Source organism: Phoca vitulina, unplaced genomic scaffold (assembly GCF_004348235.1).
Source record: "Phoca vitulina isolate PV1807 unplaced genomic scaffold, GSC_HSeal_1.0 scaffold24, whole genome shotgun sequence".
In the NCBI taxonomy this organism is placed as follows: domain Eukaryota; kingdom Metazoa; phylum Chordata; class Mammalia; order Carnivora; family Phocidae; genus Phoca; species Phoca vitulina.
The window spans coordinates 18,990,908-19,004,063 of NW_022589727.1; the positions used below are offsets into that span (position 1 = coordinate 18,990,908).

Genomic DNA, 13,156 nt, shown 5'->3' on the forward strand with positions numbered 1-13,156 from the left:
TGTTGAGCATATTTACATGTGCTTACTGGCCAAATATCTTTTCATTGAGGGTTTTTATTTTTTTTTTAGATTTTGTTTATTTATTTGACAGAGAGAGAGACAGTGAGAGAGGGAACACAAGCAGGGGGAGTGGGAGAGGGAGAAGCAGGCTTCCCGCCGAGCAGGGAGCCCGATGTGGGGCCCGATCCCAGGACCCTGGGATCGTGACCTGAGCCGAAGGCAGATGCTTTAATGACTGAGCCACCCAGGTGCCCCTCACTGAGGGTTTTTAAATAAGAAGATAATACAATCTAGTTTACATTTAAAATAAATGAGTTTTGAGTCTCTGGAGAGAATAGACTGGAGAGAAACAACTGTCATAAAAGACCAGTCAGGAGGCCTGTAGTAGAACAGGTGGAGAGAAGAGTGGTTTAGGCTAGGGCAGTGGCTACAGGGATGGAGAGAAGTGATATGAAACATATTTTGGAGATAGTATTGCCAGGGTATCAGACTGGGCATGAAGAGGTAAAAGAAGAAGTCAAATATGACTCCCACATTTCTATCTTTAGTAACTGGGAGGATAGTTACTGAGGTTTAATGAGACCAGGAAAGGTCGGGGGGGGGGGGGATCAAATTTGGGTAGAAAATAAAGATTTCTGATTTGAATAGTATGGGGTTCAGAAGAGAGAGGACAAGGCTAGGAGTAATGAATATATAGAAACATCTTCACTTGGTGTCCACAAACAGTACATACTCTTGTTTCCCTCCTACTTCACCGGCTCTAGCTCCTTCTCAATTTCCTTTGCTGGTTCCTCTTTCTTTCTCCAACCTTTCAAAGTTGCCATACCCCAGAGGTCAGAACTTGAAACGCTTCTCTTTTCTATACTTTGGTGATCTCACTCAGTTTCATGGCCTTAAGTACGATTATCTACTTGCTGTGGACCTCCTGCCCCCTAATCATTTCTTTATTCTGGCTGTTTTGTCCAAACTTGACACATATCAATTACCTATTAACATTTCCATTGAATGTCTAGTAAGTATTAACATGTCTAGAACCAAGCTTTTGATATCCTCCCTGAAATTTGTCCTTTCCTATGAAGAAAGACTAGGTAGAACTTTGTGATATGAGGGCCAAGAACATGAAATAAATGGACATTAAAATCCTAAACTATATGCCTAGGTGACTGGGAAAAATGAAAAAGCCTGAAAGATCATTTGGTAAGAAATAAATGGAACCTGGTTTGGATATGTTAAGTTTAAGTTGTTGAAGAGACACAAAAGTAGCATTTGCATTTACATTACATTTCCTGAAAGAAATGCAGGACTGGGATTCATCAGAGAAGACAAACTAGAGACGCAGAGGTAGTTAATAGAAGCATGAGAGAAAAATATATGTGAGGAAGAAAACAGTCTTGGGATACTCTAGCAAGCAGAAGTTTCCAGAGATCAAACAGTGCAGCACTGCCACAACAGAGAAGTGAGAAGAAATTTTGAGATGGTCAGTGTGAGATGTAACTTAAAAAAAAAAGACAGAAATTAATAATTATATCTTGTAAAAGAATATCCCCCCAGCCTTTTTAAGTGAAAACAATTAGCAAAAGGCTCTTCTTGGAAGAAAAAAGTGAACTGAACAGTTGTAAATTTTTATCACAAAAGTTGGTTTGGATCAAGTTTTTGCTACGTACTGAGCAAGCAAAGCCTGTTGTTCTGTACCTGTGGTTAGGGTCTCATTCACTTTGAGCTAATAAGGGCTGTATTTTTTATTTATTTATTTAAAAGATTTTATTTATTTGACAGAGAGAGACACAGCGAGAGAGGGAACACAAGCAGGGGGAGCAAGAGAGGGAGAAACAGGCTTCCCGCGGAACAGGGAGCCCGATGTGGGGCTCGATCCCAGGACCCTGGGATCATGACCTGAGCCGAAGGCAGACGCTTAACGACTGAGCCACCCAGGCGCCCCAGGGCTGTATTTTTTTTAAAACCTAATGGGAGCACGAGGAAAACATAATCAAGACAGACTATTCCATAGCAGAACGTGTGCTCATATATAACCTTTTCACTAGACTAAAAATTCCTTTTTTACTCACAAAAAGAAAATGAGACATTTTGCAAGAATTTCAACTTTCAATTCAGATTATATAGTTAAGAGTTTCACTTAGAGTATTCTTCTTTTGAATGCTACCCTGCCCTATAAACCCTGCTTCTAATGAAAAGAATTTTACTCTTTTTTAAAAAAATTTTTAAAAAGATTTTATTTATTTTTTTGGGAGACAGAGCGAGAGAGAGCCGAGTGGGAGGCAGAAGCTGAGGGCGAGGGAGAAACAGGCTCCCTGCTGAGGAGGGGCTTGGTCCCAGGACATCGGGATCATGACCCAAGCCAAAGGCACATTTAACTAACTGAGCCACCCAGGCGCCCTGACAAGAATTTTAAAAAGATTGGGCGCCTGGGTGGCTCAGTCGTTAGGCGTCTGCCTTCGGCTCAGGTCATGGTCCAGGGTCCTGGGATCGAGCCCCGCATCAGGCTCCCTGCTCCGCAGGAAGCCTGCTTCTCCCTCTCCCACCCCCTCTGCTTCTGTTCCCTCTCTCGCTGTGTCTCTGTCAAATAAATAAAATCTTAAAAAAAAAAAAAAGAATTTTAAAAAGACAGATACATATAGTTACATTATTTTGTCTGGGAAGGTAAAGCATTCAAACAGAAAATTAGTCTGAATTTTCTGTAAAACTTTCTCCTTCCAACTCTATTACAATGATTATTACTTAACAAAGAATGTTCTCAAAACTTTATGAATTTTATGTGCAAGTTATAAAGAAATCTGTAGTATTCAATCAAGATTAATTTCTTAGTTTTGATGAATATTTTATGGTCATATTAATATAAGGGGAAGCTGAATGAAAGGTACAGGGAATCCTCTGAACTATTTTTTTTTCCTCTAGCTATTTTTTTGTAACTCTTTTGTTGGTCTGAAATTATCTCACTATCTAAAAGAAATTTATACAAGAAATATGAAATTTTAATTATTAATATATACCCCATCAAGTCTCTGTTAACTAGCTCGTTGACTTAATTTACTGAACCTAAGTGTAACTGAGAAGCCATAATTAGAAAGAAAATAGCCTTACTGTTTGGTTTCTTTGTGGTAGTTGACAATCCCTCTTCTTCATCTGCCACCTGGGGGAAGCTGTCTGCCAAACAGGATTCATATTCTTCATGTGTTGTCCGATCAAACATATCTTCCAAGCTATCATTCATTTTTCTTTCTCCATCTATGTAAAAGAGCATTGGCTTAGGGCAACAAGCTTTTTGCTTTCTACATAGACCAGCGTGAAACTTGTAGTAACCGCCACAAAATACACTTGCCTAGGATGTACATGGGGCAACAGTAAACCCCCCAAGTCTAGATAGTTATTATATTTACAAAGACTTTATGTTAGGGCTTTAAATGTCCTCTATTCATGTGAAGAGAATGTTTGTTGTTGTCATTACATACATAAAAATCTTTTTCTCCCTATTAGCTCATGTATAATTCATACTACACTAAAACGAGTCCTACCAAAAAACTGTGAGGAATAGAAAATGCATCATAATGAATGATGAAAAATATTAAGTTTAAATAAAATGTGTATAAATAACTGACATTAAAAGCTATAGAACTTGCTCATCTGCTTATTTTTCTAATGTGGTAGCAAAAATGAAAGTATTTTTTTACATCATCAATAACACTTGGTAGTTGAGTAGTGCTAGAAATAATGAATTCAATTCCTCATTTGATATGTTAAGTGCTAAATTCATCCTCAGATTACTAAGTACAGTTCCCACTATATAATCACATTTTGAAAAATGGCAGTTTGCTAAAAAACAGAAATAGATCCAGTTGGCTAACACACATGATAGAGCAGAAGCCTGCTCAGATTCCTCTCTATAAAATAACCACCACCTCCCCCAATCCATGGTGCTCTAGCACCCTTACCCTATTTTATCTTTCTCCAGAACTTAGCATCACCTATTATACCACATATTTGATTATTTCTCCCCTTAAATGAGAAGGTAAGTTCCATGAAGTAGGTACTTTTGTTCTGTTTACTCATTATTTCCAGTTCCTGAAACACTTCCCTTTATAGAATTGAAGCTCAATATTTACTGAATGATTAAACATTATTTTTTTTCACACTGAGGATCAAATTTGTAAATAATATACAATTTCTATGTGCTAGGCAATGTGTTAGGTAGGTATTCCCAAAGTATTCTGTATATGCTGTTAATAATTCACAATGTTAAATCACTAGTTTATCTTTTTAATTAAAAAAAAATTTTTTTTTTTTTTTAAGAGAGAGTGTGAGCAGGGAGGGAGGAGTAGGAGGGAGAGGGAGAGAGAGAATCTTAAGGAGACTTCACACCCAGCATGGAGCCCAATGCGGGGCTCAATCCCACCATCCTGAGATCATGACCTGAGCCGAAATAAGAGTCAGACGTTTAACCAACTGAGCCACCCATGTGCCCCACTAGTTTGTTTTTTTTTTTTGGTCTGACTTCTGACTGAAATACTTGACAACAGAGACTATATCCTTATTAATCTTTCTATCACAGCATCTGGGAAGTCTAATACACAGTAGAAATATAAAACATATTTTTGAACTGAAATATTAGCAGTCATTGGGGGATTTTATTGGTATGATTCATTTTTAACCAATTCTAAGTATTAAAAAGATGTACCTTATGGGTAAAATGCACGGGACTATCTTTTTCCACATATGGCTTTAAGAACATCTCGTATCCTAGGTGCTGGTCTTACACTCCTCCACTGAGTGGGAAGGGCTGCTTGCTTGCTTTGAACTTGGGTAGGTCTTCGTGACACTATACAACTTCTGAGGCCAGATCATAAAAATACCATGCACTTCTGCCTTGTTCTTTTTGGGATGCTGACTCTGGGAACCTAGTCTCCATGTGATGAGGAAGCTCAAACTACCCCACGTGGAAAGTCCATATAGAGAAGCCCTGAAACTAAATGAAGAGAAATGCCAAGCCACCCTCAGCTTGTCTACCCCTCTGCTGTTCCAGCTCTAGCTACCATTTGCCTACAACTGCGTAAGAGACCCTGGGACAGAACCATCCAGCCAAACTCTTCCTGAATTCCTGAGCCATAGAAACTATGAAAGATAAGAAAATGACTGTTGTTTTAATCCTTTAAGTTATTGGAGTGGTTTATTATAATAGCAATAGTACTCAAAATATCTTATGTAGCCAAAACTGTCTCCACTCATTAGTTCAAATTCTAACCTCACTTCCACATGATACTTGCTTCAAACATATTTGGGAAACCATCATATTCTTTGAATTAACTAGCTAAATTTGAAGCCAAAGTAGTCATACTTTAGTTTTACCTTTTCTTTTTTTTTTTTAACAGAAATAAGGAAAACATTATCAGAAGCTGGTACCAGACATAATCTTAAAAGCAAAGTACCTTCTTAAGAAGAAAGTTACTTAAGTGTCATTCACTATAAAAGGACAATAAATCACTGTTAAGGTTTTTTCTTTTAATAGGTAGGCCTTTCAAAGTAGGCAGCCAACTACTTGATTGTATGGTTACTCATTCTTAAAGAACAAACAATTAAGGCAAAGACTACTACAATTTTTCCTCACTTACTGCAGTTAGGGCAGCAAGAGATAAAGTGTTTCTTTTTTTCTTTTTTAAAAGATTTATTTGGGACAGAGAGAGAGAGTCAAAGGGAGAGAGAGAGAGGGTGCACAAGCGGGGAGAGGGGCAGAGGGAGAGAGAGAGGGGAAGCAGGCTACTCGCTGAGGAGGGAAGCCCCATGCGGGGCTCAATCCCATGACCTTAAGATCATGACCTGAGCTGAAACCAAGAGTCAGACGCTTAATTGACTGAGCCACCAGGCATCCTGAGATAAAGTCTTTCAAAAGAAGTGGGGACAAGATTGGCTTCAGCCCCAGGCAGGTAGATTACAGAATATTCAGAACAAGATAGGGAATGTACATATAGACTGTCTTCAGTTTCTAACAGATGATCACTGGAAAATGTCCTTGCTTTTGGCTCTGCAACCCTGTGGCAGGTCCTAACCCTTCAACATAAGAGTATAAGTGACACTTTCCTGGGCTAGTTGATCTCATGCCATATGCCTCTGTAGTTAGGGATGTTGCTAAAGTGGTGCCAACCAAAATCCTTCCACTGTTCCTGCCTCTTTTGGAAAATCAAGACTTTAGATGAAGAATTAATAGTCTGTTACCACAAAAGGCCAAATCCCCTTTTCTGCAGAAGCAGAATATGGCAGGGTAACTCAGCATATACACTATTATTCTTAGTTTACTGCTAATTTACAAGTCTATACAGATACTTCTCAGTAGACTCTCCCCTTTTCACCTTATCAAATTGCTTTGCAAATTCCTATTTCTAAAACAGGACTCTCAAGATTCCCTTCTACAAAAAATTATCTAGGGATAATACCAGGGATCAGCAAACTTTTTCTTTTTCTTTTTTTTTTTTTCAGCAAACTTTTTCTTAAAGGGTCAGTCAGGAAATATTTTTGGCCTGTGGGCCCAATAAGGTCTGCAGCTACTACTCAGCTCTGCCATGCAAGCAGCCACAGGCAACACATAAACAAGTAAGTGAAGCTGTGCCCAATAAACCTTTATTTATAAAACTGGCAGCTGGCTGTGGTTTGCTGAATCCTGGAAACAATTTGAATTCTTCCTGGAAAAAAAAAGATTTTGGCTAAAGATTTTTTCCCCTTGAAATACTGAAACTGAGCTTTACTCAGAGAAATCTATTTATCAGAAGAGGAAAAAAAAAACCTGGTTTATGGTGAAGAGGTAACTTGTGGTCATCAATGCAATGGTACAACTATAAACTTCCTTCCACATTTTTATTAAATAAAAAAAAGAAATCAAATCTTACTTGGACTTTTCTCTCCCTTCTGCTCCTGCTTCTTCATTTTTAAAAGCACAGTTTCACTAACCAATGTGCAGTCCATGTCCACTGTCTCTCCTCCTGCTAGTCTTGACTGACTGCCATCCTAAATATTTAAAAATTCAAAAATTTTAACAATTATCCCTCATGGCCTTATATATTACTTCTTAAAAATTCTGGTAAAATATACATAGCATGAAATTTGTCATTTTTACCATATTTTAAGTATACATTTCAGTAGCATGAAGTTATATTTATTTTTACCTTAAGAATATACAGATTTAGGTTTTATTGCCTGTAAAACATTTTAGCCTCAATATACAAGCATCCTCTCTCAAGCCCATGAAAAGAAAGACTGCTGTCAAGGAAGGGAGAGTTGTGCACTGCTGAACTCCCTGGGCTTCTCCTTTTCTTCTCCAGTTGGTCTCACAGTAATGAATGTCAGTGTACACACAACAAATTTCATACTATAGCAAGTTAAATACTTCATTAATATGCTCCCAAGTGAAAGAGAACTTCTCAAACTATGTAGAACCTAAATACAAGCCAAAAGAGTTATTTCCACTAGGAATTTTCATTTAATTTTATTATTTTTTTTAAGAGGTAGGGAGGGGGAGAGGGAGACAGAGAATCGTAAGCAGGCTCCACACTGGATGCAGGGCTCGATCTCACAACCCTGAGATCATGACCAGAGCCAAAATCTAGAGTTGGACATTTAACTGACTGAGCCACCCAGGCACCCCAGAATTTTAATTTTTAAAGAAATATACAGTATTTAAAAAAATAGCCAACTAGGAAAATGAATTTTTTTCTTGATGGTAACATTATTTTTAAAGTTAATCAAGGCATATGATGAATTATTTTGATAAAATATAAAATTATTAAGGGGCACCTGCGTGGCTCAGTCAATTAAATGTCTGCCTTCAGCTCAGGTTACGATACCAGAGTCCTGGGATCCAGCAATGCGTCGAGCTCCCTGCTCAGTGAGAAGTCTGCGTGTCCCTCTGCCTCTCCCCCGACTCATGCTTGCTCTTTCTCTCTCAAATAAATCTTTAAGAAATATATATATATATAATTATTAAAATACGTAACTAGCATTTTTCATTATTTTAAAACTATAATAATATTTTCCAGCAAAGTCCTCTTTAGAAAATTTTTTCTTTAGAGAGGGAAAGAAAGAGGAGGGGCAGGGGGAAAGGGAGAGAGAGAATCTTAAGTAGGCTCCACACCCAGTGCAGAGCCCAGCGTGGGGCTTGATCTCATGACCTGAGCTGAAATCAAGAGTCAGATGCTTAATTGACTGACCCCCCCCAGGTGTCCCAGCTAAGGCCTTTAAAGTCAGAAGGTATTATTACCCTTTCAAAAATATCATAAAGTTAGAAAAGTAAGCATTTTTATTTCTTACTTTTCTGAATAAATAAATCAGGTTTTAAGAGGTATGTGATTATCTTAAGGTCACAGAATAAGTTAGGGGAGGAGGGTGACTAACAACTTACTAGAAAAACCACATGGGCCTTGGTTTTACTTTCTAACTTACCTTTGTATCTATTACAGTAATATCCATTTTATATTGAGAAAGGTCTGCTCCTGGATCTATGCTCCACTGGATATTTTCAAAGGATACATCTTCAGTAAGGAGAAAAAAGTACAATTAAAATGGATTTTAAACATTCTTATTACTTTAAAACGTTATGGGATCCACAGAATGGGAAAAAAAATTTGCAAATCATTATCTGCTAACAGGGTTGTATCTAGGACATATAAAGAACTCTCACAACTCAGTAAGATGACAAATACCCCAACTGAAAATGATTAAAGAATCTGAATAGACAGTCCTTCAAAGAAGGGAACTGGCCAATAAGCACATGATAAGATGCTCAACAGCAGTAGCCATCAGGGAAAGGCAAATCAAAACCACAATGAGATAATACTTCACACCCAACAGGATGGCTAGAATCAAAAAGACAGATAACAACAAGTATTGGTGAGAATGTGGAGAAATGGGAACCTCACGTGCTGCTGGTGAGAATGTGAAATGACACAGACACTTTGGAAAACACATAGTTCCTCAAAAGGTTAAAGAGAGTTAGCATATGGTCCAACAGTTCTACTCCTACATGTAACTCAAGAAAAATGAAAACATACATCTACATAAAATTGTACATCAATGTTCATAGCAAGCATTATTTATAATAGTGAAAAAAGTGAAAATAAAAGAAGTCACAAAATATCATATATTGTATGATTCCGTTTATATGAAAACACCAGAATAGGCAAATCTATAGAGACAGAGGGTAGGTTAGTGGTTGCCTAGGATTGGGGAAGAGGGGAGAGGAATGCAGAATGATTGCTAATGGGTATTGTTCTTTACTTAGAAAAACTTTTTTCCTCAAATATAATTAACATACAGTGTTATATATGTTTCAGATATACAATGATTCAACATTTCTATACACTTCTCAGTGCTAATCAAGAAACTGTACTCTTAATCCCCTTTATCTATTTCACTCATTCCCACCCCCCCACCTCCCCCTTGGCAACCATCAGTTTGTTCTCTGTATTTAAGAGTCTGCTTTGGTTTTGCCTCTTCTGTTTATTTGTTTCTTAAATTCCACATATAAGTGAAATCATATGGTTTCTGTCTTTCTCTGTCTGACTTATTTCACTTAGCATTATATCCTCTAAGTCCATCTGCGTTGTTGCAAAATGGCAAGATTTCATTCTTTTTTATGGCTGAGTAATATTCCACTGTATATACATAACCACATCTTTTTTAAATCCATTCATTTATCTATGGACACTTGGGTTGCTTTCATATGTTGGCTACTGTAAATAATGCTGCTATAAACATAGGGGTCCATGTATCTTTTCGAATTAGTATTTTCATTTCCTTTGGGTAAATACCCAGTAGTGGAATTATTGGCTCATATGGTAATTTTATTTTTGATTTTTTGAGGAACCTCTACACTGTTTTCCACAGTAGCGGTACCAATTTGCATTCCCACCAATGGTGCATGAGGCTTCCTTTTTCTCTACATCTGTCAACATTTGTTATTTCTTTTGTTTTTGCTTTTAGCCATTCTGACAGGTATAAAGTGACATCTCATTGTGGTTTTAATTTCTATTTCCCTGATGATTAGTGATGTGGAATCTCTTTTCATGTGTGTTGGCAATCCATATGCCTTCTTTGAAAAAATTTCTCTTCAGGTCCTCTACCCATTCTTAAATTGAATTATTTGTGTTTTTGGTATTGAGTTGTGTAAGTTCTTCACATATTTTGGATATTAACTTAATGGGTACTATTCTTTTTGAGGCGATAAAAATGTTCTAAACTCAGACTACAGTAATGGTTGTACAACTGAGTATACAAAACAACTGACTTGTACACTTTAATGAGTGATTTTTATATCAAAAATTGTTTTAAGAAAGTTAAAACTGTAACATTGTTTGAAGGAGTTTTCAATGTATATGCACATGCATGACAACTACATAAAGCACAGTCACAGAACACAAAGTGGCATAATATTAACTTTAAGTAAATTGTGAAAGGTTAAGTAGGGTTTATAATCCCTAGAGCAGCCATGAGGAAAAAAAAACCCAAAACCAAAAATGTAAAAAAAAATCAGAAATGAGAGTGAAGAAAGTGTTTTCATACAGAGACTGAAACTCTTTCCTTCTAGAAGAACACTAAAGAATGTGCTTCAGGAAAAAAAGGAAAATAAACCCAGAATAAAGGAAAAACTTTGCAATAAAGAATAAAAGAAAAAATACTACATAGGAAGTACAGAAATATTTGGTGGCCAAAAAACAAAAAGACTCATTTTAAACACAGCAAAATTATGAAAAGATTAACATACCTATTAATTAAGAGTAAAAAGGGTTTTCAAGCAAGAAGTTAAAAACCCACGTAAATGTATATATACATATGTTTATACATATGTAAATGCAAAGAAAAAGGACAGGCTACCTGTGGGGTGAGGAACAAGGTTTGGATGATGAAAATTTTACTTTATGTATTTTAAAACTCCACATAGTTTAAAATTTGTAAAGCTTTTGCAAAGAAAATAAGAAATTACATAAAATAGGTAATCCACAAAATCACCTAAAAAGTAGGTATTAAAGACCTCAATTCATTTTTTCAAAAAGCAGGAGAGCAGGAAAATCACATGCAAAATGAAACCAGTGGGAATCATCCCGTAAGCACAGAAATATGCAGGAAGAAATGTTTTTCCTAAAACAATTCAATATATCCAAAGAATGTATATTGTGTAACACTCGAGATCATTAAAAAAGAGTGGAAATACTATTTATAGTAAACATACCTTGACTGTTTTGTACAGACTTTGTTTTAGCAACTCTACATGGATTTAACTGAAGAACGGATGTAAGTTCACATGCTCCACGGACTGACCTGGCTATTTTTACTGGCTCATGAGAATCAGTTCCCTTAAACAGAAAGAATTATTAGCATCTAGATGAAATAATGAACAACCATTTTAATAAAAATACTTGAACATTTAACACAAACCTTCACATCATCGAAAAGATTCTCCGTCTCCAAACTTTCATGTGGACGTAGAGGGATTTTAAAGATGGGATTTTCTTCCTTGATTTGTAATGGTGTTTTATTATCTGGAGATGATTTACCCAAGGACTGGAAGATGCACTCCTGTAAACAGGGCTCCTCTGGGGAATCTCTGGTTAACACACAGCTCCCGCTCAAGGCCTTGCGGCTTGAGGAAGAGCCCTTCGGAATGGGCTTCAAGGCCTCATAGAGAGTCACTTGCCTAAATCTGATTCTAGAGGTCTCACTTCCTTGGCTTTTCTCTTGACGCTGAATAGCCGAAAATCGATCAGACAGATCTAGAGGTTTATCCATCACGTAATCTCCATTCACAGAAGAATGACCATCCAGTAAAAAAGGAAAGGCATTTTCTTTATCAAAAGAGGCTTGGGGGCAGCTAACTTCATCTTCACTTTCTTCCTCAATTTTCTTTCTTTTGGATGTTCTGCCTCCCAGTGATTTCAGGGGTACCGCATGTTTGTCTTTATCAGTGACAGCATCTTTAATGTGATCAAAACCATCCTGTTCATTTTTGGATTCACTTATATTTTTATTGATAAGCATCTGCTTATTTGAAGATGACTGGCTAATGATCTTGTTCACTTCAGACCCAAGATTATGATGTGTGAAAAGGGCACTATCTTCAGATTTTGATCTAGTTTTCTCTGATCTAGAAGTAGAAGTGTTGTTGAAGGGTGCTGTTTTCAGAAGTTTTTTCCCAGTCTCTAAGAGAGAAGGGGACAAACCTAAACTACGTTTCACATTAGAGGTAGCCCCAAATACAGGAGAAGATACCCGAGTAGTCAATTCTTCTTGAGGAGGAGTCTTTGACGTAGAATCTGAAAATCTAAAAAAAACAAGGAGTGGTAAAACTTTCTTCCTACTAAAGAAATAGGGTAAAAATTATAAGACAAGCATATGAGAAAACTTACACTAATATAGAATTATTAATAGTAAGGGTCTTAGCCATGTATTAGACTCAGATGATTAACCAACATTTGAAACAGGGTAGAGTTGTCAGCTTTTCTTCATTTGGCTGACAAAAAGCAGAGGAAAATGATACCGTAAATCTATCTCAATACCTTGATATTCCTATCCATAAATATTTTTCCTAAGTAATTTAAACAACTTCACTATATAAGAAAACCGTATTTTAATAAATTCCACTGGAGACCCAAATTCTTTTGTTAATATGAAATCTCTTCATAAGTAACTTCAAGAAACAAAATCCTTCTACTACAGAATTGAACATAACTTAAGAGCCAGCCTGCCTGCAGCAGAGCAGACAGCTGTGATAGTAGAAAGAGTGTTAGGTTTAAGTTTGAAGATGTGGAATAGGTAAGAGCTCCGGCTCTAGTCCTTAAGAGCTATGTGGTGTTAAATAAGGCATTTAATCTCTGTAGAGCCGCATTTTTGTCGACTAAATAGGAGTAATAAAACCTACTTTAATGAATTACTTTGATGACAAATTAAAGATGATATATGCATCTAAAACCAAAAGCACTTTTAAAAAGCAAGACAATACATAAATATAGGTATTATTAGTGGATGTTCTGAAATTAGTAAATGAGATGCAACACAATCTTGAAAATTCATTGAAGCTTATAGATGCATTTTATATAACATCTAGTTTTTGGAAATACAAACACAGAAGGGATGACTGGGTCTTTATAGAAGCAGAGGAACAAGG

General features: G+C 36.7%; 1 protein-coding gene across 2 annotated transcripts in view; it reads right to left on the reverse strand.

Moving 5' to 3' along the window:
• The window catches only part of RBBP8 (RB binding protein 8, endonuclease), an 87,953-nt gene that overhangs the window by 12,421 nt on the left and 62,376 nt on the right, over positions 1-13,156 (reverse strand). For both annotated transcript variants that reach the window (XM_032421381.1, XM_032421382.1), the window contains 5 exons: positions 11,431-12,313; positions 11,225-11,348; positions 8,440-8,528; positions 6,891-7,008; positions 3,100-3,243 (listed from right to left, as the gene is read on the reverse strand). In XM_032421381.1, coding sequence (XP_032277272.1) covers positions 3,100-3,243; positions 6,891-7,008; positions 8,440-8,528; positions 11,225-11,348; positions 11,431-12,313 — 1,358 coding nt within the window. The remainder of the gene's footprint in view (positions 1-3,099; positions 3,244-6,890; positions 7,009-8,439; positions 8,529-11,224; positions 11,349-11,430; positions 12,314-13,156) is intronic.